Source organism: Oreochromis aureus, linkage group 5, assembly GCF_013358895.1.
Source record: "Oreochromis aureus strain Israel breed Guangdong linkage group 5, ZZ_aureus, whole genome shotgun sequence".
Classification (NCBI taxonomy): Eukaryota; Metazoa; Chordata; class Actinopteri; order Cichliformes; family Cichlidae; genus Oreochromis; species Oreochromis aureus.
Genome location: NC_052946.1, coordinates 4971549 through 4996749, shown reverse-complemented (window position 1 = coordinate 4996749; position 25201 = coordinate 4971549). Strand labels below are relative to the sequence as shown.

The window sequence follows — 25201 nt, the reverse complement described above, 5'->3', positions numbered from 1 at the left end:
GTGGAGAAATCCATATATGAACCACTAACCTAAGAAAGGAATTCTATTGGACGCTAACTTACTGCTTGTGCATCACTGGTGTCTTAAAAATCAGTTTCTAAAGATAACAGAGAGCAAAAGAACCCAGCAGCTCATTTTTGGCCCCCAAGCAGCAATTTAATTTGGCTGTGCAACTGATGGACTAAATGACTAATAAATATGGATGATCAACAGAATCAACACATCAAGCCTTTTAATTTATTTAAGCATCCATTTTTCTTCTTGCTAATACTTTAGCACACTTTGCACAAGAATTTAGTTTGTTTCTGCACATTTTGTCTCCACGTAATGCGATGTGTGCACACAACATTAAATCCTGTTACAGGTGAGCCAAATGACACTGGTACACTGTTCTTCCTGGAAAAACTGGCTCTTGGCACATGTGGGTGTGCTACTGTGACACCAGAATGCTTAAATACATTTTTAAAATCCAAAATATGTCCTTGAATAATGTTGCTACAAGCTTGCTTTGATAAAAAGAACCGAAACATAAAGATTTCATGTCATAATTGCCTGAGCTTTACGCCCTGAGCAGTTATCAAGCCTCTGCTTTGAGCTGCATTCACACACACACTGAACACTGTCCAGACGTGTCTCATAGCAACAATATGCTCAGTTATAGTGGAATATTACTTGATTAGTAGATGGCTTGCTCCACCTCTTAAACTACAGCCACGCCTTTATTAGAATTAATAAAAAAATAAAAACATTTCCCTGTGTTTCCCTCTGGATCCTTTGGTGGTTGAGCTGAGCTAACATGTACCACGGTCCCCTGTTGATTTAGTTTCCCTCTGTTGGCTGTGTTGCTAACTGAGCAGTAGAGGGCGTCATTATTCCAGTCATTGCACCCTTTAGTACATCCGGAAGAGCACTTTGATACTAAGAGCCAACAGTGTGATTAAAACTAGGTGAAAAAGCAGCATTCATTTGGCACATCAGAGTCTCCCATCTTCCAAAATGAACACCTGACTCTGCTCGCGTCACGCATGTCTTTCTCCTCGGGCTCAGGACATACTGGACGATGTAAACCTCGGGCCTTTGCCAGAAATTATAATTGGGGTGAGAGAACCTGCTTTCACACGAGGCAGAAATAGATTTTTCTTTTACTTTTTGTCTCACTCACTTTGACCAAAGCTTTGTCTCCTGTTAGTGTGAAGTCTCTCTTTCTTCTCCCACCAATTAGAGGCGAGCACGCTGAGCGAGGGGGAGGAGAGAGGACGGGCCATCTTCATCGGCCTGCTAACCACTCAGGGGAGCTCATTAGAGGCGCCCAGAGCCCAGCGGCTTGGTGTTGTGCTGGCACTATTTCTGACACCACATCAGTACTGTCGGCTTCAACGCCACGAAGAGAAACGAGTCGGCGTAAGAAAGCAAGACACCGTCTCCTGACAGCCTGTCACAACATTCCAGATGTGTCCAGATGTAACACGCTACTAAAGACAGCGCTCACAGCATGTCCGCTTTCTCACAGCGGCCTCCTGGATCTACTAATTGAATCGTGGCTTTTTTTTTTGTTGTACGATGAATAAAGTAGCTCAAGCTGATAATGGCTGCACAAATCTAAGCAGACACTTCACACAGACCAGGTTGATGTTATCACTCTGATAGAAATGATTAGTCACTTCCTCAGAAAAGCATCTCTGTGCAGGAAACAGAATCTGAGGAGAATCCTCAAAAATGAAACCAGGCCTTGCTCCAAAGCGTGCGATGTCAGCACAGACGGGCTTTGCAGAAAGGCAGCGAGGGCCTGGGTTGTGCTGCGTGAGGGCTTCTGTCAGAGCATTTAAACATCCGTCCACGCACATGTGAGCAAGCAGCAGGCTCTGCGCAGGATCCGGGATTCCTTCTAACACACAGCGGCCCTGCTTCAAGCCAGGAGGAGGCGTCCACTTTGTTTTGGTACCAGGACCGGCTGGCACTGTGTGCACTGAAATACAGTGCGCAGAAAGGCATGCTACGGTGACTGCTGGATGGGGTCCATTGAGTCACCGCGGCAACAGACGGCAGATGTTTGTGTGCTCTGGCAGAGCTGAAATTAATGAGTGTTTACCGTCAGGCAGCTGAGTGCCACCTCATGGCCCGACGCCATGCATCACTTTAAAGATGAATCTGATGTAGTACGAGAGTTCAATAAGAAGCGTACTGTTGCTGGATTTGTGACAGAAACGTCTTCGATATAACAGTTTGGATGCTAACAAACCATAAATGCAGATGCACTGCTACTGATTGTAGGGAGGGGTTTTCATGAGATGATCTGATCATTTAAAAGCAGAGCCAGAGTGGGACAATGGCAGAAGCATTCTTTGGAAAGAGTCTCCAAGTCTTTCTAAAAAATTTGAGAAGACTTGAAGCCAATCCCCACCCCCACCAATCCCCACTTCTCCGAATATCTCAGGCGTCTTTTTATTTCTCTTCATCCTGAACTGAAAGGAGCATCTCAGTTTTATGCTCTCTCTCTCTCTCATACCCATTTACACGCACAGACACGCAAATCACAATCTGTCTGTGTAGAAGAAAAGAACTCTCACACTGTGCAGCTTATCTGGGATTGTTTTTGGGTGCACTGCCTATGCCCCTCTCGCATGACTTATAAATTAATCAGTGTGTTCATGTGGCAATTTTTAATGCTGCTGCATAGAAGCAGTGCTTGAGTGTTCCTTGCATATTAGCGACCACAACAGACGTGCACTGTGTCCATTCCAACTGGTCCGTGTCTGAGCAAGCGTGTTCTGACACACTAGGGTATGCTAAAGACACGCAAGCCACATGAACCTTAGGGATCAGTGGATTGCCCAGTGGGCTAATACGACACATTCTTATGGCAGGTTTTCATGAAGTGCAGTTTAATCAGATGCTACCTGCTTCTTTTCATCATGAAGAAGGCATTCTTTAGCATTGGTGCCTTGATGTCGGTTATTGAAAGATTTTAATCCTGAGATAAAGTCTGCAATCAAACATGTGCCATGCATGTGTGCATTCATTCCATAAATTTAAACATTTAAAAGATTTCCCCATATACAAAAAAAACCTCTGTGGCGAGATTAAAGCACTCAAAACTACTCTGACAGAGTAGTTTTAGGACTAGATCTTAGTTTGGGGTAAAATATGCCTCATCACAATAGCGGTCCTGCATGCAGAAAAAAGGTGAGCTGAGAGTGACAGATATGTCTCACTAATAACATAAACTGGTGCATCATGCACTACTGCTAAAGGATACCTTGTGCAAAACAGACATGCCAGTGACTTTCACTTAATTGATGCCCCTTGGAGACATCCATGGATTGCATCATAAACAGCATCAACCAAGCAAGTGACTAATTAATGATCGCTGTGGTTGCTGTGCCTCTGTGAAAAGTCAGAGCAGGCTGTTTGAAAGACAAGTCCGTGGAGGATACATGGACAAATTTATAGTTTTAAAGGAAATATGTTTCTGTTTCTTTATTATTTTGAATGGTACACTTTGGAAAGTTCACAGGCTACAGGATTCTGATACATTGGCCTACTCCAGGGATGTCAAACATAAGGCCCAGGGGCCAGAGTCAGCCCTAGTCAATCTGGCTCATTGGATGGCTTTGAAAAATGTGAAGTAAGACATAAATTCTGGACTTTTCACTCTATTTTTTACAAGTTTTATAGCTTTTCCTAATGACAAAGACGTCCTCCATGGCCATTCATACTACATCAAATTGTGTAATTATAGATTTCTTAATTTTACACATTTAGTTCTTACAATTTAAGACCAAAGAGTGGTGCTGACAGACTTCTTTCATTTACCACAGCAGCATTTTTTTTATCATGTAGAAAAACTGAGACTCAATGTTGAAACTTCACTTCTTTTTCTCATATCAAGTTATCTCTAACCCTAACCCGCATAAGATCAAAGTGGGCTGTACGTGGCCTGCAATGTAAAATGACTTTGACATCGCTGGCTTAATCTGTCTTACGTTAGAATTGATTTGCTCACAAATCAAGGTATGTAAGTGTTTAAAAAAACCTCTTTGACCCCATGTTTCAGGTTTAAACAGGCCAGCAAACGGCTACTGAATCATGTGCAAATCTATTAAAGCTAAACTTGTAAGACTAAAGACTTGGACAGGAATTTCCTTTGAGCTTTAGCATTCACCTGCCACAATCTATTCGGCGGCCATTTATATTTAACAAGTATGCACCATATGCACCATAACAGCTGAACACATTTCACACAGCACACACACACAGCTACAGCCGAGCGGCAATCAAACAGCCCGACAAAAACCCACTACCTTTAAGTCCTGGCTGCTTTGCACAGCCAGATATTAAATACATGTGTGGCATGCTTCTGGACTGTCACTACAAAGCATCTTTCCAAAGTGCTGTCTCTGGTGAAAAATGATGATTCAGCGACATCTGTGACGAGGTTTTAGTCAAACAGTGAAAACAAAACTTTGAAAAAAGAACAAATAGGAAAAGAATACAACAAAAAGTCCACAAATTGTTTGCATGGACTTCCTTCAAAGAGAACTCGTATTGATGCAGCATGAGAGCTCATTTCTGCAAGAGAGCTCTTGTCACCGTGACTCGATAGAGGCGATCGGATGAAAGCTGCCGGCGCGAAGCACACGCAGAACAATACGATTGTTAGCGACTCTTTGAAGAATTGTTGTTTTCAAAAATGAGAGTGGTAAAGTCATGAAAAGGAAACAATATCACAGAAAGTGGTGGAAAATGCCAACGACAGCCATTATGTCGCTGATGTCCATTTTCATTTGAGCTGTGTGGATAATCTGCTATGAATTTCTAATGGGCCCGAGCTCTCCTGTGTCATCAAATACTTTATCTGTACAATCCATCAAAGGGACACCTCGGCGGGCTGAAATGGAGACTAGGAAGAAACCATAAAAGGCTGCATATAAACATGCAACCACACACTTATGAAAACATTACTGACCTCCGGTGTAATTATATCTCCACCTGCATCCCTCAGCTCTTCAATCAAAAATGACAAACTGCCAGGGCACACAGGCCCATTTTCCTAGTCTCTAATAAAGGTCTCCAGACCACACCCACTCCCGCAGAGTGACATTAAAAGCTAATCAGATATTAAAAGGCTTTTCATTAGGGTCGAGAAGAAGACAGACTGGTGTGTTGGGACCACTAACTGAGCAGCAGGGCTTCCCAGTAATTACCACTGGTCCACCACCTGCACCCCCCCTCCCCAGTTACACTACCATCTCATCCTGCTGCTCATAAAACATGCTTCCACACACCTGTGCACATCTACTAGCCATAGACCCTTTCTAAGACAATGGACCCCTGGAAACGTCACATTGAGGAGGCGAGGGCCATTTGCAGTCACTTTGAATCTCTGAGTGGTGGTTTCACAGCTGTTTTCATGTTTTGTTCATTTGTGATTTTTTTTGTGTTTCTGTGGAAATGTTGTACTTGTTTATAGCCCTTACTCTGTGCTTTTATTATTTTGTGTAGCATTGCTGGAAAACTCATTGTACAATAAACTTGGTCATATACACTGGAGAGTGTATGACTACATTCAAACAGTGCATGCACAAATACAGGATTTCTTTTATTATCTGAAATTTCATTAAAAATATTATTAAACCATCACCACTCCCAATGAAACTTTGTCTTTTGTGACTTCCTTCTTGGACCCTATTATGTCAGTTTCTATAGTCACACAAGTCACACATTTGAATCCTGTAACACCAATGCTCTATGAAAGCTGGGGATTGGGGGTGTTTGCGATAGCAGATTGAGAGTCTGATTTAAAATGATTCTGATTCATTAACATATGCTGGTTAATAGTAAGTAGCCAATGCACGGGTTTCATTAATCTAATTTTGCTTGTAGACTTGTTTTGTAGATAGTGTTGTCACGGCTGCAGCGGCAGCTGTGTGAGGTTGAAGGCACCGACGTTGCAATGTGTGAGCTTTATTTACATGAACAGACAGTGAATGCGCACCTGCGGACCACTTATGTGCAACCCTGGACATAAGTCATGGCAACAGGGAGGGAACACAGAGACACAGAACAAAAGGAGCTCAAAATACAAAACAGAAACCAAACCTAAGAACAAGAAAATCTTAACATGAATTAACTTTAAACATAAGATAATAATCCAAACCAAAACCACTGAGTCCACAGACAAGTGTAGGAACATTTCAGGCATTTATAAGTGATAATGATTTTAGCTGTAATCACCTTTCAACATTTTCTTTTTTCTTTTTCTGGCTTGATTTTAAATGAGCCAAAAATGCAAGAGCATAATTTGCAGTCATTTGTGTTTGCAGCACTGCAGAAAATGTGCTTATCTTTGTTGCAAAAGGTTTGGCACAAAAGGCCCAAACTGTTTTCTGCATCACACTCCACTGAAGAAAGCAGTCATGCAAAATAAATAAATTAATAAAAAAAAAAAGAAGGATGGCCTTGAGCAAATTCTGACATTGTGGACAGTTTGTCCTTGGGGGACAGTTACCAACACAGGCTCCCCGAGTTTACTCTTGTGACGACGTTCAGAACATACGCAATATATATTTGCTTCTCCATAGCAGTGCATTCACTGACTGTCATATGAACAGAACTGTAAAGCGTCTGTCGCCAAGTCCAGCTTCACTTCTTTACTGTTGGGCCTACTGTACAAAGCAAGCATGGCCCACTACATTCATGATTAGTGATGTCTGGATGAGCAGCAGGCGATAAGGCAAAGACTCTCCCACCCCCTTCTACTCCCCCACCCTTCAATCTCCTCCGCATTAATTATGACATTGGTAATAAAGGAAAGTGTTTAACGGGCAGGAATTGCAAATGAGCGGGAATTGATTGGGCCTTCTCTCATACTAATTGATTGCAGACTTCAACCAGAAATAATAAAAGCGGATGAAGAGGAGGAGATGAGGGAAAGAGAATGAAAGCTGGGTGGGGTGAGTTAGGGGATGGGGGGTTTAGTTAAAGGGTGGGTGGCCAGCAGGAGGTAGAAGTGGGAGGAGAACAGGCGTAAAGAGGTCAGAAAGAGTCAACACAATTGATGCAGCAGCTTACAATAAGGAAAGTGTGTCTCTAATTACTGTTATTATTCTATTGTAAAAGTGCATTTCTCAGATTTGCACAATTAATCAGTGTGATGCAAAACACATGGGGTGACAACATGCAGTCCAAACATATAATAAAACACTTGCCTGCAGCCTTTGCAAATGCACAACACCATTAACAACATGCATTTCCTCAAGCAGTAACAGCACTAATGTCCATCCTCTGTCGACACACTGCCGCTCCTGGCATATGCTACACAACAGTGAAAACAAAAACCCCAAGCTGCCAGTGAACGATACGCTCCCATAATACAAGCTGAAGGGCGTGGGCACGAAGCAGGAGGTGTTCCAGGAACCATTAGCCCCCTATTGATTAGCTACGTGGCTGAACATTATAAACTACGCTGCAGTCATATTAACTAAGCGGTTCATGAAGTGAATAGCCGAGAGCTTAACCTCTCTCTTTTATTCATTCATGCTTTGCTCCTTTGTTTTTATGAGATGAAAACTGAAACAAAAAGTTCAATTGCACGTTCCAGGTGAAGATGTATTCAGACTTTTTAAACGAGAGAGCAATATTCGAAATTGTGTTTAATTAGAAAAATAGCCGCTTGTGTTTCCTTCTCAAAACCTTCTACTTGACTACCCAGAGGTTTGGGGCGATAACTCGACTCAAACAATTGCAAATGCATAATATGTGACCAGCCTGATGTTAGCAGGGTGTTCACACTGGTAAATGCAGGTGAGTGCCACTTCCAGCTGGAACCTAGCAATCCTTTCTGAGTTTACAAAGATGGAGGCGGAGCCTTTCCTGAGGATAATGGCCTGGCTCACACCATACTGGGAAAAGCACTTTGGAAGGGAAAGGTCCTGGTGAATATGGTTAGTTTAGATTTTAATTGGTTATGGGGTACTATGAGAGCACTGCCGGGCTTCTAATCCATCAGAGGGCCGTGACCAACTGGCACATTGCTGTTACCAGAGTCAGAGTGAATTCAGGCTTCACGGGGCAGCTAGGGCCGGGTCGGGAGTACCTCTCCTGGACCACTGACAGCTCAGGGTCATAGCCTAGCTGACGGAGGTAGAGCGATCCAAGCTTTGGCCATTAATGTTTGATGAGCTTGGCCTCACTGGCATGTATAAAAGATGGAGGAGGACCCCAGGTGGCAGTGGCGTCCCCCTCCCCCCAAGAGCAACTATCCGATCATTATTGACGGGGCCATCGGTCACCGCTAGTGGCACCTGATAGTGATTAAAAAGGGACTCAGAGCGCAGCAGTTTTCTGAGCTACAGTGACACGCCATTATTTTTGAGACATTTATTCTTGATTATGGCAATTTAAATCCATTATAATTTCATCCAAGCATGTACTGAGATCATTATTAGAGTTCTTGTCTAACTGAAATATTATGGTTTATCTCCTCACCTGCTGTGTATATGCAGACACGGTGAAAAGAAGGTTTCAAATGCAACATTAACATTATTGCCCAGTTTTCTCCCTTTTTTCCTGTAGAACTGTAAGCTAAACATTCAGATGCTCTCTGTTTCAGTAGAGGCGGGAACATGTGACATCTACCAACAGAATGTGTCCACGTTTAACTTCTATATTCATTTAACTGGGACAGCACTCACTCATGTAAATGAAGTAGACTCATTTTATAACGCTTTTTCATGTACATTACAGTAACTGTACAATCTGAATACACATACAATGTTCCTGAGAAAAACCTTTTTCACTTGATCTTTATTACTAATCATTTAAACATATTTAAGTAAACTATGAAATGAATGCTACGTGTATATATCATCATAAATCAAAATATTGTGTAAATTATATCAAAAAGTGTTTCAAAAATTTTTATTTCACTACAAACCTCTGGAAATACTTTTCAAAAGAATAAAGGAAAGTTTGAGCTCTTGAAGTACTTATTGTATTATAATATGGTTCTTTGCTCAGATTTCTCACCAGTGAAACTGATTTCTAAACTTTATTAAATGATGATATTTGGGGTTAGCCTATACCTCACCAGCTGGAGCGTTTAACCACTTTTTGTTTTATATAGACTAGGTATAGGCATAGGAGTACAGGGAACTAGAGCTAATGTTGAGTTAGCACTGCCAATACCCTTAAGCTGGTTCATTTAAAATAAATGAATTACATAAACTATGAAATATTTAAAAGGTAAAGTAGTACTGACTTGTCATTTTTTGCCTCTGATAATGTCTTGGGCTGAGCCCTGTAGTTCACTTTATCAATCAGGATCCAGGTGAACACATTTGGATTAAATATGATTAAAAGTTTAAACACACGAGACAGAAAAAAACAAACACAGAGTCCAAATAGGAGTCCAGGAAAGAAGACCTGGATCAAATTACAGGCGGCAATAAGACACTGTGGTGTTAAATTATTTATAACACAATATTGGCATGCAGTCCAACAACAAGCAGCTTATTAAGGGACAAAAGTCTATAGCACTTATGCATTATCCTGACGTTCGACTTTTTCCAAAAGTAACGACAGAAACAGCTAAACACAACACTATGTCTAGTTGCAGAGATATAGGCTATAGCTATAGTTTCGTGACACCAGTCGTCAGTGACACCACAGTGAGTCAAACAAGCCTAATCAGGATGAAAAGAATTCCTTCCACGTTAAGGACAAAAAATGTGAAATTGCTGAGGAATGGCAGAAGTACAGTGACACAGTAATGCAGTGAACACACACGTCAGTTATACCGACTGACATCCCAGCACACACAGAGCACAAGAACATAAAATGCAATTTTCTCATCATGTGACATTATTCTAGAGTGCAGACCAGCAAACATCTATTAACATCTGCATTTCCTTAAACAATTCTTTCAGCGTGAATTAGACCCACACTCACCATACGCCTCCTCCTAGGTGCTCTGTCTGTGTCTTGGTTGTGTTAAAAGCTCGTCTGCCTCCCGCCTGCCTGCCTCAGGTGTTCGACGGCAGAAAGCTTCTGAGATACTGCAGCTGCTCTTCACCAGTGACAGGGCAGAGGGAGGTTCTGTCAGACAGTGAATGGCCAACAGCTCACTGACTCCGCTCCGTACTCTTTACACAAGGCCCTCTACACCACCACTCCCCGCTTAAGGCAGAAATGACTTTACCATTAAAGTGCAGCCTTTATGGAAGACCAGGTGGGTATCGATTCACAACACAGGCGAACATCTGCTTGTAGACAACTCTCAACTGCCGTGTTTAAACGGATGCCAGGAAGCTGCGCAGAGCTACAGTAATTGTCCAGACATCTGAGGGTTTGTTGTCCAGTTCAGGAGGGAAACTGTATTTCCTCTCGTCGGGGAGACTAGGAGCACAGGAAGCAGACAAGCAGACACACAGACACGTACTCCACTGTAGGTCACCTCGAACAGGCTGCAACTCCAGTCTGAGTCCCCAAGTTAAATAAATAATGTCTGCACTCCTAGCAGATCAGGTTTGCTAGCTTCTACTATTTCACTGGCAAACCTTTTTAAATGGGCTGCATGAACACAGTCTTTGAACTAAACACATTCTGCTAAGAGTTCAAACAAAGATTGGGACAGCCTCTGCTGTGCAGCCAGGCTCTTTACAGGGAATTTAATACAAAAGCAGGTTAAAATTCCCTACAGAGAGTGAATACCTCACACTCACAGATGGGGTTGGTATGCAGACAGACATTCTGGAGAAGAATCAGAGAAACAGGGTGAGAGAAAAGGAGGACCTGCATGTGAGCACGTGAGTTATTGAGCTATGACTTCTGTCCTCAGGAATGTTCTGCAGACATGCTGCTCTACCATCAGCTTAGAGAGAGGAGGGCTACAAAAGGTCACTCTGTCAGAGACAGCAATAACACTGCAAAAGGTTTTAATTATGCAAAACAACCCAAGAACTGAGGTTACAAGTCCAAAAAATCCTGTGTCAACTACTTGTAATTTTCACAAATTTATTAAACTGAAAGTCCACCTCATTCCCCGTACAGAGATGTGGATGTGGGTAAAAGAAGACGAAGCACCACGACAATGCTGGAAAGCAGAAAATGTCAATCTTCTTAAATGTTGTGTTAGAATCTTCTTCTGCTGCCACTGTTACTATGAAAAAGTGGCAAAAAAAAGAGACTAATGTAAATATAGACCAGGCTAATTAAAGTCAGCTATTTAAAAACACCACACATTTGCCTCCAGATCATGTGTATATGTGTGAGTAAATGTGCGGTCAATTTTAGCAGAGCAGACAGAAGGGACTCCAAGCCAAGAGGAAAAAGCATGTAACTGTGGCATTCATGAGAAATCAGCACGGACGGAAAATGTCTGATGGCCAAGTTACACAAGGCTGTTTGCGTGCGCAGAACCAGACAGAGATCAGAAATTCAATATAACGCCTGGACTTGCTGAGAATCCCAGGAGGAACATTTGTGTTGTGGCCGGCAGACCCAAGGAGACTGGAATTACAGGCCGTAGCAGTTTATGAATGGTGATTGTCTACTGCTGAGTCAGGCTGCTCTAGCCACAGTGGCCACTAATTTTAGCCTTGCTGTGGTGAAACCACTGTGAGGAACCATTAATGCTTCAGCCCATCCCCTGCAGCATCCTTAGTATGTTTAATACGACAACACAGATGGAGGGCACTGCATGGAACGAAGCATAGTAAGTCTTCTTCCAGTCATCTCCAAAGAAACAACACTGTTTTTCTAAACTACTGCTGAAACACTTTGCCGATTAAGTCATCAAATTATACGACTAATTTAATAATCAATACTTTCAGTAAGTGGTTCCTGATAGAGGTCATTATGGGTCCAGCTGGTTCAGAGGAAACGAGACCTGACCTGATGGTACCTGCATCGTACTGGGACCATATTCTACATTAACTGCTCTGGTCTAATAAAGTTGGGTAGGGTTTCATTTTCCTGACACAGATCTAATTATCCTTGTATTAGAGTTGTGTCTTGCTGAGCTTGGATCACCCCTTTGGACACATCTCAGATTAAAAAGTCCAAAACTCTGGGCGTAATTGAAAGACCTCTAGTTCTAAATCCCAGACAGCACTGGAGGGTTACAGCGTGGATATTATAATTCTGTTTATTTGGGAAGATGAACATGATTAAAAAATCATAGCTGTTAAGAAACTGGTAGGTACTCAATCAGTGACATGTGGTCACAGAAGGGTCACAGGGACCACTCAGATGCTCAGCAGCCATTTTTCAAAGAAAAATGCCAAGTATTTACTGGATCAACACTAAGCTAATTAAACTGGTACTTTCAATCTGAAGAACCATACATTTGGATGTTTGGGCTCTTGTATAAAAATGAGTTGCTTCAAGATGGATGTTTTCACTATTCTGTAACATTTGATAGACTAAATGGTGAAAACAATGGATTTCAATGATTTAAAATAGAGAAAAAAAAACAGAAATCAACTAAACAACTTTTGATCATAAGTCATCTGATGATCTTTTGCATACCACAGCTTTAAAAGTTTGTTTTTAAACTTGTGGTAAACCATACAGTCTCATATTGCAGCCTAACTCATGTTGCAATAATCTATTTAAAAAAGAAAAGGCTAATTTACCACCCCTGATCTACAGGTGTCCAATTTTATTAAAAAGCGTTACCCCGGGGAAGCAACCAGCATGAGCCTGAATGCTTTCCCAGCCACACACCAACACCACACTGTTGAGCTCTGGAGTAAGAAGATCCCCCTACCTTATCGTCCGCACTGAAATGCAGTATTTCCACATTAGATTCCACATGCCCCTGACATCGTCAGGACAGATTTGGCTTGTTTAAGTTCTTGAATGAGAGACCCAAATGTTTTTAGGCAACTCAGAGCTAGAAAAAGCCTGCCTCAGGAGAAGCAGCATCCACCCATGCCACTCCTTCTCTCTCTCTTCTCTTGACCACAAAACATGTACTAGTCTTTACTCACTCCTGAGAAAAAATGACTAATTCTCTGTCCTGTAGGCTGGGTTTTCTCAGTCATTGCTCCTTTCTGAGTTCCCCTTTTTTCGTTTCTTTATTCTACATTTGCAAAAGTAGACACAAGCTGTTCTTGTCTGAGGAGAGCAGAGCAGAGACTTATCCAGCATTACCAAGTAAGGCCAGCTTCTAAGTGGACCAGACAGGGAGGAAAATCCCTTCTTGCTTTAGTGTGTAACACTAGCGAGTGTTCACATTCCACTAGCTGGCTGCAGCCCCTTTCCTCAGTAGCTTATCTTTTACTGCTGCCACGCCATTCCTCCTCTAAATCATCCCACTGGCTCAGTACGGGATGTGCAAAGGTTCAGGTATTGTTTTCTCCTGTGGTGTCAAGTCTCACTGTTTTTCACAAACTCTCAATAGATGGTATCTGACCTAAGGGTCGTGAAACACGCTGCTGCTGAATGAGGGCATAAGATTATTTTGGTCATGCTACAGTGGGTGAGATGCATCATTTGTCAGCCATCTTTAAACAGCAGTAAGAGGAAAATAAACATCCAAGTCAACATGCTGAGTCAGTGAAGTGGAATGTAAAGAAAAAGTAAAAAAAACTCTTTGCTGTGTAGAGACAATGCACCCAGTGTGTAATGCGTGAGGGTTTACGGTTCAGTTAAGCAACTGAGTTAACTGGACCAAGTATTTACTCTCCTATTTTTTATATTTTTAATAGCTGATTTTTTGTAAAGACTGTTGCTTTGAGTGCAGTCTAGGATTAGGTTGCAGCTTTTTAAGCATCACTTCTTAAACTGCCATGTCTGGCAGTAATCTTGTTCATGCTTCAAGAGCATTTAAGAAGCAAGATAAGGACAGGCTAGATGGAGAGAATGAAAAATGTCATGTAATGGTGCTATTAAATAAGAAGTAGAAAAACACTGCCTATATGAAGTTACATTTATGCCACTAATTCATATTTGCCAGTGTTAATGCACTCATGCACACTTCTACCGTAATGATACCAATGCATAAATATCACCAGGTCTGAGGTCTAAGATCTTTCTTCTGTAGAAAAGTCAGCAGCTTTTCCACACATGACACTGACACCTTCAATTGCAGCTGCGTGTCTGGAAGGGGCTTTAGCTGCGAACAGCTGTGCAGTCTGAAAATCCTACAGCTACAAAGAATGACAGAAAGGAGGAGAGGTGCTCTGTGTTCCAGCAAAGGAAACTTGAACTTTGAATGCAGGATAACTCGTGATGCAGACAAAGACTTGAAAGAAGCTCAACTGAACTCATGGGGAGAGTTAGAAAAAAACTAGCCTACATCAGTACATGTTTAAATGTTGACACTGGTTATTAGCTGAACTTTCTACTACGGATTACTTGGAATTTATTTCTTATTTTTGCACTGAGTGAGGACTGAGGACTGTTGAATGGATCTTTTTCACACAGTATGAACCGTAGTGACATTTTCAGGTGTATGTACAATCTGGCATACATGCATGTTGTTTTTATCCTAGACTTGAAAACATAAAACCACCCTTGGACATTAATCATCATTGCTACCTGTTTGTTTATCAGAATATAATGGATTAAAAATCATTTTATTTTAAATATCAATAACTCGCTGAAGAAGTTCTCATTCAGTACTTAAAAATACATCTATAATCTATCCTTTGTTACAGGTACAAATTTTTGAAATGTATTGGAAAATTAAACAAGATACCTTGGTTTCTTATGTTTGTACATACAGTGTATTTGAGTTTGATTCATATAGGGTAAAGAAGTGATTAGAATTTACTTTTTGCTAGTAGCATCTACACTACAGTATTATAGTGTAGTGACCTAAATAACCATAACAGCTAGGCATATCAACTGCTCCAAACAAGCTTCAGCTGCATGTAAACGATATGCTGACACATAGTAAAGGAAATCCTTAGAGTGACCATCTGAGACCTTTGCCTTTGTTATTTTAGATGTTTAAGAATAACCAAGTATTTCCATTCCCTGCTGGTCTCTGTGGTCTTCCTATATGAGCAGCTGCCGAACATTTCTCTGTCTATCTTTGACCTCCACTCTCATGGTTGGGTCGGCTATTAAGAGTTAGAATGAATGCTGATACTAATGCTACAGTATAAAAACGTCAGTGGAAGATGTGAATTATCTGCTTGATAAAGACTCACAATATTTTCACAATATTTCAATTCAATGAAGAAACAAGAGCAGAAACAGATGAAAAATGGCAGATATAATTAACATGTAATGCAAGCTAATCAACAAAAGGGAGAATCAGTGGCCACAGGCAACAGAGCTGTGAACCACAGTGACTGCACTGCCACACTCTGTACACATTCACACAGCAGATTGATTTGACAGGGGATTCGTACTTTGATGTTTCCTTTTCATGCCATGAAGAAAATCACAGAAAGAGTGACTGATATCAAACTGACCGCTACGAGCCATATCTGCTACTGGGTGGTGCAGTCTGGGCGAACAAGCTGCTAGTGTATCAGCTAAAAAATGTTTACTCGCAGGCCAGACAACACCAGAATGTCCACACTCTAATTTCTTTAACAAAGTTCCATGGTCAGTCAGTACAGACACACTGTCAGACGTGTATCCTTGAGAAGCTCACAAATAAAGTAGCTATTTTCTTAGCTACAGTCTGTCACAGTAGGAAAACAGTTTTTAGTGACTATAGAGTGACCAAAATTATTATGACCATTTGCTTGCAGTCCTGTTACCTTTGAAATGGTGGCTTTGGAAACGGGGACCAGGACTAGGACCACTTGAAGTCCAAGGTGTAACCTCTGAGCAATCAGTTTGTTTGTAGAGGTTTACCACTCTGTGAGAGACTAAACACAGAGAGCCTCAACAGTTCTTAATGCCAAAGTCCAAATAATCTGCGAAATCCAGAATCTAGACAGATCTCTGTATACAAGGCACAGAGCTAAAAACAATAACGGTTGGTGCAGCATTATAAACAGAAACAATTCTGTAGTGAAAATTCCAGAGTGGGCTGAGGACACTTACAGAAACCCGTCATTGGATGTAATATTATGTAACCTGTAATTACATGGCAGTACTTTACTGCACATGGCTCAACTAACTCATTAATCTTGAATGATATTTACATGTTTGGGTGGAATATGCAGTATACTGCTATCCAGTGAAAGGTCTTGCTTTTTTCAGCAAGATAACGTCAAACCACATTCTGCATTTGTTCTACCAACATTGCTCACTAAAACGTCTGGGTGCTAAACTGGCCTGTCTGCAGGCTCATTTTGAAACGAAACATGACAAATGAGGCGCTGAACTGCCAAGCAGCCGAAATCTTGTATCAAACAAATGTGTTTTGCTTTTAAAACAACAGCAATTGGTCAGTTTTTGCTGATTGTGATTAAAAAAGGTGATGCAACACAGTGGGAAACACATTTTTGAAAAGTGAGGCTGACATCAAATTGAAATGAGCATATATTTTAACACTCTAACATTAATGCAACTTTAAGTTATATTAACAATCTTTTTAATGTAACCTATATTACAGTGAGTGTTAAACAGTTTGCTTTAGATTTAGATTTATCAGGATTCATCTGTGTTTGCGAAGACTTTGGGCAAACTCCACTGGGATCGGTCTTAGAAGGACCACAGACTTGCCTGACGCCTTTAGGATGGCTTTTGATGTCATGCATTTAGTGAAACCCTCTCAATCCAGGCCACAGTGAATGTGCAATATTAAAAAGCCACTGTTCTGCCTGCTAACTTCAGATAGAAACACTGTAATCGGATGAATCCTTTAGGAAAAAGCCAAAGTCTCAGTCTTTGTACGGGCGAATTGAGATGCATAAAGGAGCCACTTATATGAGCAATTATTCTGTTAGGACTTGGCAGCTGTACATGTTGGGGCTCAGGTCACATCCACATGAGGAAAAGTGGATGAGGAGGTAAAATAAAGTCAGTCAATGTGAATGACGAAAGAGGTGGGGGAAGGCTTGTGTGTGTGTGTGTTGGAGGGGGCTTCAGCACTGATGAACTGCCATGTTTGGACAATTTCATGTGGACCAGTGACCCACAGCAGCAGACAGGGTAGAGCTCGATTGAAGAGTTTTTCACCTTGCTGTTTTATATCTATTTCTCAGTACGGCACAATCACAGGGTTTCCTGTTCCATCAACACAACGCCCGTTATTGTCGTCCATCCACAGCTATTAAAACACACATAAATCCATTAGCAGACACTGGGCAAGAGTTGAAATATTATCAGTAAGGTCACCGATCTGCTGGAATCAGAGGCAAAGCACAGAGGCTAAAACACACAACCTTTAAAACTGAAATCAGAGGTTAAGTTTTCATTTAAAGGCTCCTTAAGGCTCTATTTCACTTTCTGATGTGCATTTTTTCAGATTAAAGAGATGCATTGAATTTTCTACACATAAGTGAAAACTCTGAGGAGCAGCAGATACAGCATATTGCTGATTGTTCCATTTGAACAGACTGAACAGTGTTCTTTGTATACAACCTCTTATTGACCCAACCAAAGAACTGCAAGTCATTACTGTCTGGCTCCCAAAGCAGAGCTCAGAAGCCTACAGCAAATGAAGATTTTCCATTTACACCACACTCCAAAACAACACTGCTGTTGAGTTTGGCTCATCCTCAAGCATAATGAAGTGTGTCTCCACCAGCCAATCACTGACTTGTACTTCAATGGAAAACACTAGAGTATCAAGTCATGTTATTTTTTTTGTGGACTCAAAAAAAATAATTATATATATACAGATGGCCTTGGGGTGTGTGACAGTTCATCCTTTTAGATGCTCAACTCCACATCACATATTCCCCTTTTTTCTTTTCACTTGACCTGACCCCCATGGCAGTCTTTCTCATTACTTTGACAAAATGAAATAAAACAGAAGCCAGAAAAAAAACCCAGCAAAATTAGCTTTGCAGCAAACATGTCATTGATTTTGGCTGTATTATCACACAGTGTAAAATTCATTTCATTTCTTGCATTAAATAGTATCCTGCTGGTGTAACAGACCATTAGTAGCCATACTAAAAGCCAACAGCTAAGTTTTTGACAGAAAAGTCATCATTCTTCAGTTATTTCTGCATTTAATTTTGTATTAGCTTAAACATACACATCTTTAACCTGCTGTAAGTAATTTTGGGGTAAATAGCAACCCTCTCACAGAAGATAACATTGTAACAAATATGCTTTGGACCAATGATTTAAACAAGTTGTTAATGTTAATATGTTATCTGCAAGGTCTCATATTGTGATGATTTATACGAACATAATGGAAACACATTACGTGTTCAGGTTCCCAAACAAAAGTTGAAAAACACAAACAGCTATAGGACATGGTTATGGTTTAGCTATTTAGCTAATGTGTGTAAACTGCGACATAGGACCCTGGAACATGGATAAAAACAAAGAAACAAAACACCACTGACAACAAACTTTTCAGAAGAGCTTGAGTTTGTATTGTATTGGAGCTGACAAGCACACGGCAGAGACAGACTGAACAAAGAAATGGTTTCATGTCTATACTCGTTGTAACTGTCAGAAGCAGTTACAAGACGTGTATTTCAACAATGATGTTGCTAATTAAAAGAACCTAACTCCCTCTCTCTCTCTACACGCAGATGTTTTATATATTTATTTATAGTAATAGAGAGAGAGGTCCAACGGGCCTTAAAGCCATCAGGGAAACAAATAATTGGCATAAAGAAATTGTTTTTTCTTCATAATGTAGACATTAAACTAAAGCAAAAATACTGATCAAAATAATCTTAAGGTATTCTTTTAATTCAATATTGCATCTCTATAAAGTTGCCCATGTTTTCCACACTGTAGCCTCCAGGGTGTGATATGGGATTTCCAGCTGAGTACTACAGCTTCCCAGATTGACTGTACAGCCGCGGATGTGTGAATTCTCTAAAATTCTACTTCAACCAGCAGGAATGAATAAGTGTGTTTTTGTACAAACTGTTTAAAATGTGTTAATATAGAGTACATGAACGTAAACATGGATATTGTTGTACAAACTCAGAAAAAATATAAACAAAAACAAACAACAACAAAAGACCCCCAGCTGGATGCAATACTGGGGCTGGACAAAGGACCACAGAGCACGTGCCTCCTCATGCTGCCTGAGCCGATAACTATGAGTGGGACCACACACACAATGGACTGAATACTGCGCTGGAGCTTGTCCGAGGCAAACCACAACAATAGCTCTTCCATTCAGACCAGCTGACCTCGCTGACACGTGGGTCCTTCGTCCCCGTTTCATCCTCTCTCAACATAAAAAAAGCAGAGAGGGTGAAAAGTGGCCGCTGTCTGTCAGCCACGACGGGGTCAAACATGACACTTTATATTCATGTGGGAATTAAAATGGGAACTAAAAGACTACATATATGATTGCATTTCCGCAAGAGGAACTGACGTGATGTGACAAAACATTCTTTCTTTTAGCAAGCTGGCTTTTCCCCTAGTCATGGAAAATGTGAAATTCTGAAGTCTCATAATGAACACAGCGAGCATCTTACCTTTTATAGAACCCATGCAGAGGCTGTAGACACAAAAACTGCCAGTAATCCAAACAAAAAGCTTTGAACTTCAACATTTTGTCAGCCAGTTAAAAAGGCTTAGATTAAAAATGTCATTCTGTATGGAATCCTCAGAAATAAAAAATAACTTGCTTAAAAAGAATGGCTTACATTTAGAGGAGCAAAACAAATCATGCACAGTTTAGACTGCATGACAAAAACACTGACACCTCACATGCTACAGTCCCATCTCAGCGTCTGCCTGTGTGTATCTGGGCCACATGGAGGGGGTTGAACCCGCATCCCTCTGCTGCTGCCTTTGTTAACGCCGAGCGGTCGTCTACAGTCCTGTGCTGCCTGTATGTCCAGTTATAAGCTCCTTTTGGTCTGATAGAGATGTCAACCACCAGACACTATCTGGAGTTCCTGAGCAAAAGGTTTACCTTGGCAATCTTATGGTGGATTCAACCTACTCCTTCCCACCATGCTCAATCTTTTTAAGTTAATCGATAGCAGAGATGGTCTCTGTTTCCATCATTGCTGCTCCTCAGAGTTGAGTTACAGCTGCTCCTATTGTCTAAGCAGCCACACTGACAAGGTCTGACTCTGCTGCGCCTCGCTGGGCCAACAAAGCACACAAAGGCCTCCCTCGGCGGCCGTATCAATTAGGCTTTATCAGATGCTGCACAGCCTGCATGAGCCCAGCCTGCTCAGGGACAGGCTAATCAGCAGCAGCACATGGTGCGCAGAGGGGCGAGGCAAGTACCCATGAGGGCCAACCTCAATCACGTTTTGTGCATATAAAGCCTGAGCTGGTTGCCAAGACAACTCCAAACACAGGATTTAGAGAAGGTAATGGACCCTTGATGTGGCTCTTTCTCACTGACTGAAGATGAGAGGTGAGGGTCAATTTCAAAAGTTCTCAGAAGCCTTCCAAGAACAAAAATCCCCAACCAAACAAAACATGCTCCATCATCAAAAACTTCTTACGTACAAATTATTAAAATGATGCCATAAAAAGGAGTAGAACAGACGTGCATGAATGAATTAATGACGAATACAGGAACATCATCAATAGCTTATTATAATGTGTTCTTCCAAGTACAAATCTACAACCTGCAACAGATCATGGAAAAACATGTTACAACATGTCTTTGATTCTTGTCAATACTTCACCAAGAAAGAATATTTTCATAATAATCAAAGAGACGATAAGTGAATCGATTTTATTGTAACCAGTGTAAACAAGTCCCATGATCACTCTCTGTTTAATACAGATATCCCCTGTTGGATGGGCGGTGTTGCTCTCTGCCATGATGATTCAGCTGTCAGTAGCATCCTGTCAGCCAGGTTTAAGACAATCACTGCTACAGCTTTCAGCTCCAGCTCCATCGGCTCACAGAGCCACAGAGTGGGCTGGGTGGGGAGCCAAACGGAACGATACAGCAATTATTCAGCCTTGAAGTGAGAACAGACAGCATTTTGTAAAAGGCTGTGAGTCATGAAAAGAGCAGAGAAAAGTTTACAGTAATGAACAGTACACAGAAGTATGATGCTGCAAACTGAAAATCCAATCCTATTCTGTGTGTTATGTGGATGAGCCAGTTGTTAAAAGGCCTACACTAATAACATTAATGACTTATATGCAGTTTTTGGTAATTATACAGCATTATACTAGCATCGAACCACCAAGTGAACAAACCGGCCAGCTAAGCTTGACAGAAATGTTAAAGGGGCTCTCCAGTGAGTTTCTTCCTCTTTTTAATAAAACTGAGAGATTTACAAGTGATTAAATAAGAACTTCATGACATCCAGGCTTTGGACAAATTTAACTTTTATGCAGATACCTATGGTGTCATCACCCTCCTGAATTTCGACTGTTTTCAGTGCACTACTGTAAACATAATTTTACATGCTAATTAATAAAATAACATGCACTGAAAGCTTTTTAAAAAATGGACTCCCCTTCATATGGCTACCAGTAATTTGGCCCACTGCCTACCATTCACTGACTTGTTCACTTTGCATTTTGTTAACTTTGTTACCTTACTGTTGAATGTTTTGTGTTACTGCGGCCAGCATATTATTAACCAGCAAGCATTTCTGTGTGAGCCCAAAGTGGGCAGGTGTGTGAGGCTGTGTGGAGCACAGCTCCTATGGGCAAGTCCATAATTGGCTTGCCAACAGAATGTGGCACCGATTTTGGGTCCATGTGAAGCTCATGAGCCAATGAAGTTTTGCCCTTTTGGGGCCTAAAGAGGTGATTCTGTGGGCCCTACACTAAGGTTCTTCACAGAACCTCACAGAAAACCCATGTGGGGACAATGCAGGCTACCTCATGTGGGGCCTATAGCAGTTTTGCCCGTTTGGGTCATGAAGTGGGAATTTTGTTGGCACCTCAAAGTAGGATTTCACAGAAAAAACATGTGGCGCCAATGAAGGCAACCCCATAAGGGGCCCACAGCAGTTTTGCCATTTTGATCCCCAGTGCTAATCTGTGGGCACACCACACTTGCCCTTATTAGACTTGCCCACACAAAATCCACACGAGAGCCCCTATGGGCTTTCATGAATCTGGTTAAATCATCAGTGGCCTACACATGATCAACTCCATTAAAAGTTCATTTTTAAAGCCCCTTGCAGCTTCGTCTTTGTTTCAGTACTAGCCAAAACGTATAGGAATTGGAATATTAAGATACTATCTTCCATCACCATAGTGACAGATATAAAATAGCTTTACAAAACGGTAAGTCTACAGTCAAACTGCAATGTTCTATCTGAAATGCTTGTTTGAATTCAGGCGCTAACAACACTGCAGTAAATGTCACTGTTTTATTCAATGCCACCAGAGGTCAGGTTATGGACTGGGCCATACATGTTCCTCTCAGCTTATTAAGGATCAGTGAGGGGGTTGGCGTGGGGGTGGGGGTATGGGAGCAGCACATTATTGAGAGGTGTGATGCAGTCAGATGGGAACTCATCTATCAAGTGGTTCTCTAGAGCCTGAAGTGTGTAAACAGACAAAGTGAGATGTCATAATGCCCATTCACCTCTCACAAGGTGAAGACAAAAGAAATCCCACACCAGCGTTCCTAATTATTCATACATAGCATGTAAAAATACAGACTTCTGTATAACTCGTGTTTTTGGATATGCGATGCTAATCTCACAGCCTGATATCTTCTATCAGTGAATATGTTTCAGTAGTAAATGATAGAAAGTAGATTCTGCTGCATTAGCTTAACTGGTTCCTGAACCCAGCAGTAAGCTGGAGTAAAATGAACTGGAGGAAAGCATTATGGTAATAACTGCAGATTCCATTTGGCACCTGGGGAAGGACAAGCCCTTCACTTCAGCTGAGCTTCTTTAGTTCACAGGCTTTAGCGGTCTCGGGAACAACAAACCCAATGCTACAACACCAGGAGTACCTCCAGCAGGCCATGAACAACAAGCAATATGGGTGTCCTATTCACTGTGTAATATACATAATCCGTGAATCGCTACCTTATCGTGGTGGAGGGGTTTGTGTGTCACAGGGATCCCAGGGGCTATGTTGTCTGGGGGCTTTTGCCCCCTGGTAGGGTCTCCCATGGCAAATTGGTCCTGGGTGAGGGACCAGACAAAGAGCGATTCAGAAGACCCGTATGAAAAGAACATCGAGGAACAGTTTACCCTGCCGGGATAGGGTTACGGGGCCCCGCCCTGGAGCCAGGCCCGGGAGGGTGCCCGAACAGCGTCTGGTGGCGGGCCTTAGTCCATGGGGCCCGGCCGGGCACAGCCCGAAGAGGAGACATGGGCCCATCCTCCCGCAGGCCCACCACCCGCAGGAGGCGCCATAGGGGTCGGGTGCAATGTGTGTCGGGCGGCGGCCAGGAGCGGAGGCCCTGGCGGACCGATCCCGGCTGCCAAGACTGGCAATAGGGACATGGAATGTCACCTCTCTGGTGGGGAAGGAGCCTGAGTTAGTGCGTGAGGTTGAGAAGTACCGGCTAGATATAGTCGGGCTCACCTCACGCATGGCTTGGCTCTGGAACTAGTCTCCTGGAGAGGGGCTGGACTCTGTCTCAGTCTGGAGTTGCCCCTGGTGAGAGGCGGCGGGCTGGGGTGGGTATTCTAATATCCCCCGGCTTGCTGCCGGTACGTTGGGGTTTTTCCGGTGGATGAGAGGGTTTGTTCCCTGCGCCTCAGGGTCAGGGAGCGGGTCCTGACTGTCATCTGCGCTTATGCGCCGAGTGGCAGTTCAGAGTACCCAGCCTTCTTAGAGTCCCTGGGGGTGCTGGAAGGTGCCCCACCTGGAGACTCTGTTGTCCTACTGGGAGACTTCAATGCTCACGTGGGTAACGACAGCGAGACCTGGAGGGGCGTGATTGGGAGGAACGGCCTCCCTGATCTGAACCCAGTGGTGTTTTGTTATTGGACTTCTGTGCAAATCACAGTTTGGCCATAACGAACACCTTGTTCGAACATAAGAGTGTCCATAAGTGCATGTGGCACCAGGATGCTCTAGGCCGCAGGTCGATGATCGATTTTGTAATCGTATCACCAGACCTGCGACCATATGTTCTGGACACTCGGGTAAAGAGAGGGGCTGAGCTGTCAACTGATCACCACCTGGTGGTGAGTTGGATCAGGTGGCGGGGAGGACGCTGGACAGACCCGGTGCACCTAAACGCGTAGTGAGGGTGTGCTGGGGCGTCTAGCAGAGGCCCCAGTCCGCGAGATCTTCAACGCACACCTCCGGCAGAGCTTCAACAACATTCCGAGGGAGACTGGGGACATTGAGTCCGAATGGACCACGTTCAGCGTCTCCATTGCCGAAGCTGCTGCATTGAGCTGCGGCCGCAAGGTGGTTGGTGCCTGCCGTGGTGGTAATCCCGAACCAAATGGTGGACACCAGAGGTGAAGGGAGCCACCAGGCTGAAGAAGGAGTCCTATCGGGCTTGGTTAGCCTGTGGGACTCCAGAGGCAGCTGACAGGTATCGACAGGCCAAGCGGAATGCGGCTCGGGCAGTGGCTGAAGCAAAAACTCGGGTGTGGGAGGAGTTCGAGAGGCCATGGAAAAAGACTTTCGGACTGCCTCGAAGAGATTCTGGCAAACCGTCAGGCGTCTCAGGAGGGGAAAGCGGTGCTCTACCTGCACTGTGTATAGTGCTGGCGGTGCGCTGCTGACGTCGACTGAGAAAATTGTCAGACGGTGGAAGGAATACTGAGGACCTCCTTAATCCCACTGACACGTCTTCCGAGGAGGAAGCAGAGTCTGGGGATGAGGGAATGACCCGCCAATTTCTGGGGTCGAGGTCACTGAGGCAGTTAAACAACTCCTCGGTGGCAGAGCCCTGGTGTTGATGAGGTCCGCCCGAGTTCCTGAAGGCTCTGGACGTTGTAGGGCTGTCCTGGTTGACACGCCTCTACAATGTTGCGTGGAGATCAGGGCAGTACCCTGGACTGGCAGACCGGGTGGTGGTCCCCATCTTTAAGAAGGGAGACCGGAGGGTGTGTTCCAACTACAGGGGATCACACTCCTCAGCCTCCTGGGAAAGTCTATGCCAGGGTGCTGGAAAGGAGAGTTCGTCCGTTAGTCGAACCTCGGATACAGGAGGAACAATGCGGTTTTCGTCCTGGTCGCGGAACACTGGACCAGCTCTTTATCCTCTCGAGGATACTTGAGG

The 25201-nt window shown here is 42.8% G+C and overlaps 1 protein-coding gene across 5 annotated transcripts in view; it reads right to left on the bottom strand.

Annotated features, from left to right (window-relative positions):
* The window catches only part of iqsec1b (IQ motif and Sec7 domain ArfGEF 1b), a 287807-nt gene that overhangs the window by 48205 nt on the left and 214401 nt on the right, over positions 1–25201 (bottom strand). The window contains exon 1 of one of the 5 annotated variants that reach the window (XM_039612114.1): positions 19533–20058. The exons of 3 other annotated variants lie outside the window; for them this stretch is intronic. In XM_039612114.1, the coding sequence (XP_039468048.1) occupies positions 19533–19609 (77 nt within the window). In that variant the 5' untranslated portion in view covers positions 19610–20058. Of the gene's footprint in view, positions 1–12769; positions 13177–19532; positions 20059–25201 lie in introns of those variants that run through there. One more of the 5 variants, XM_039612115.1, reaches the window with a different exon arrangement.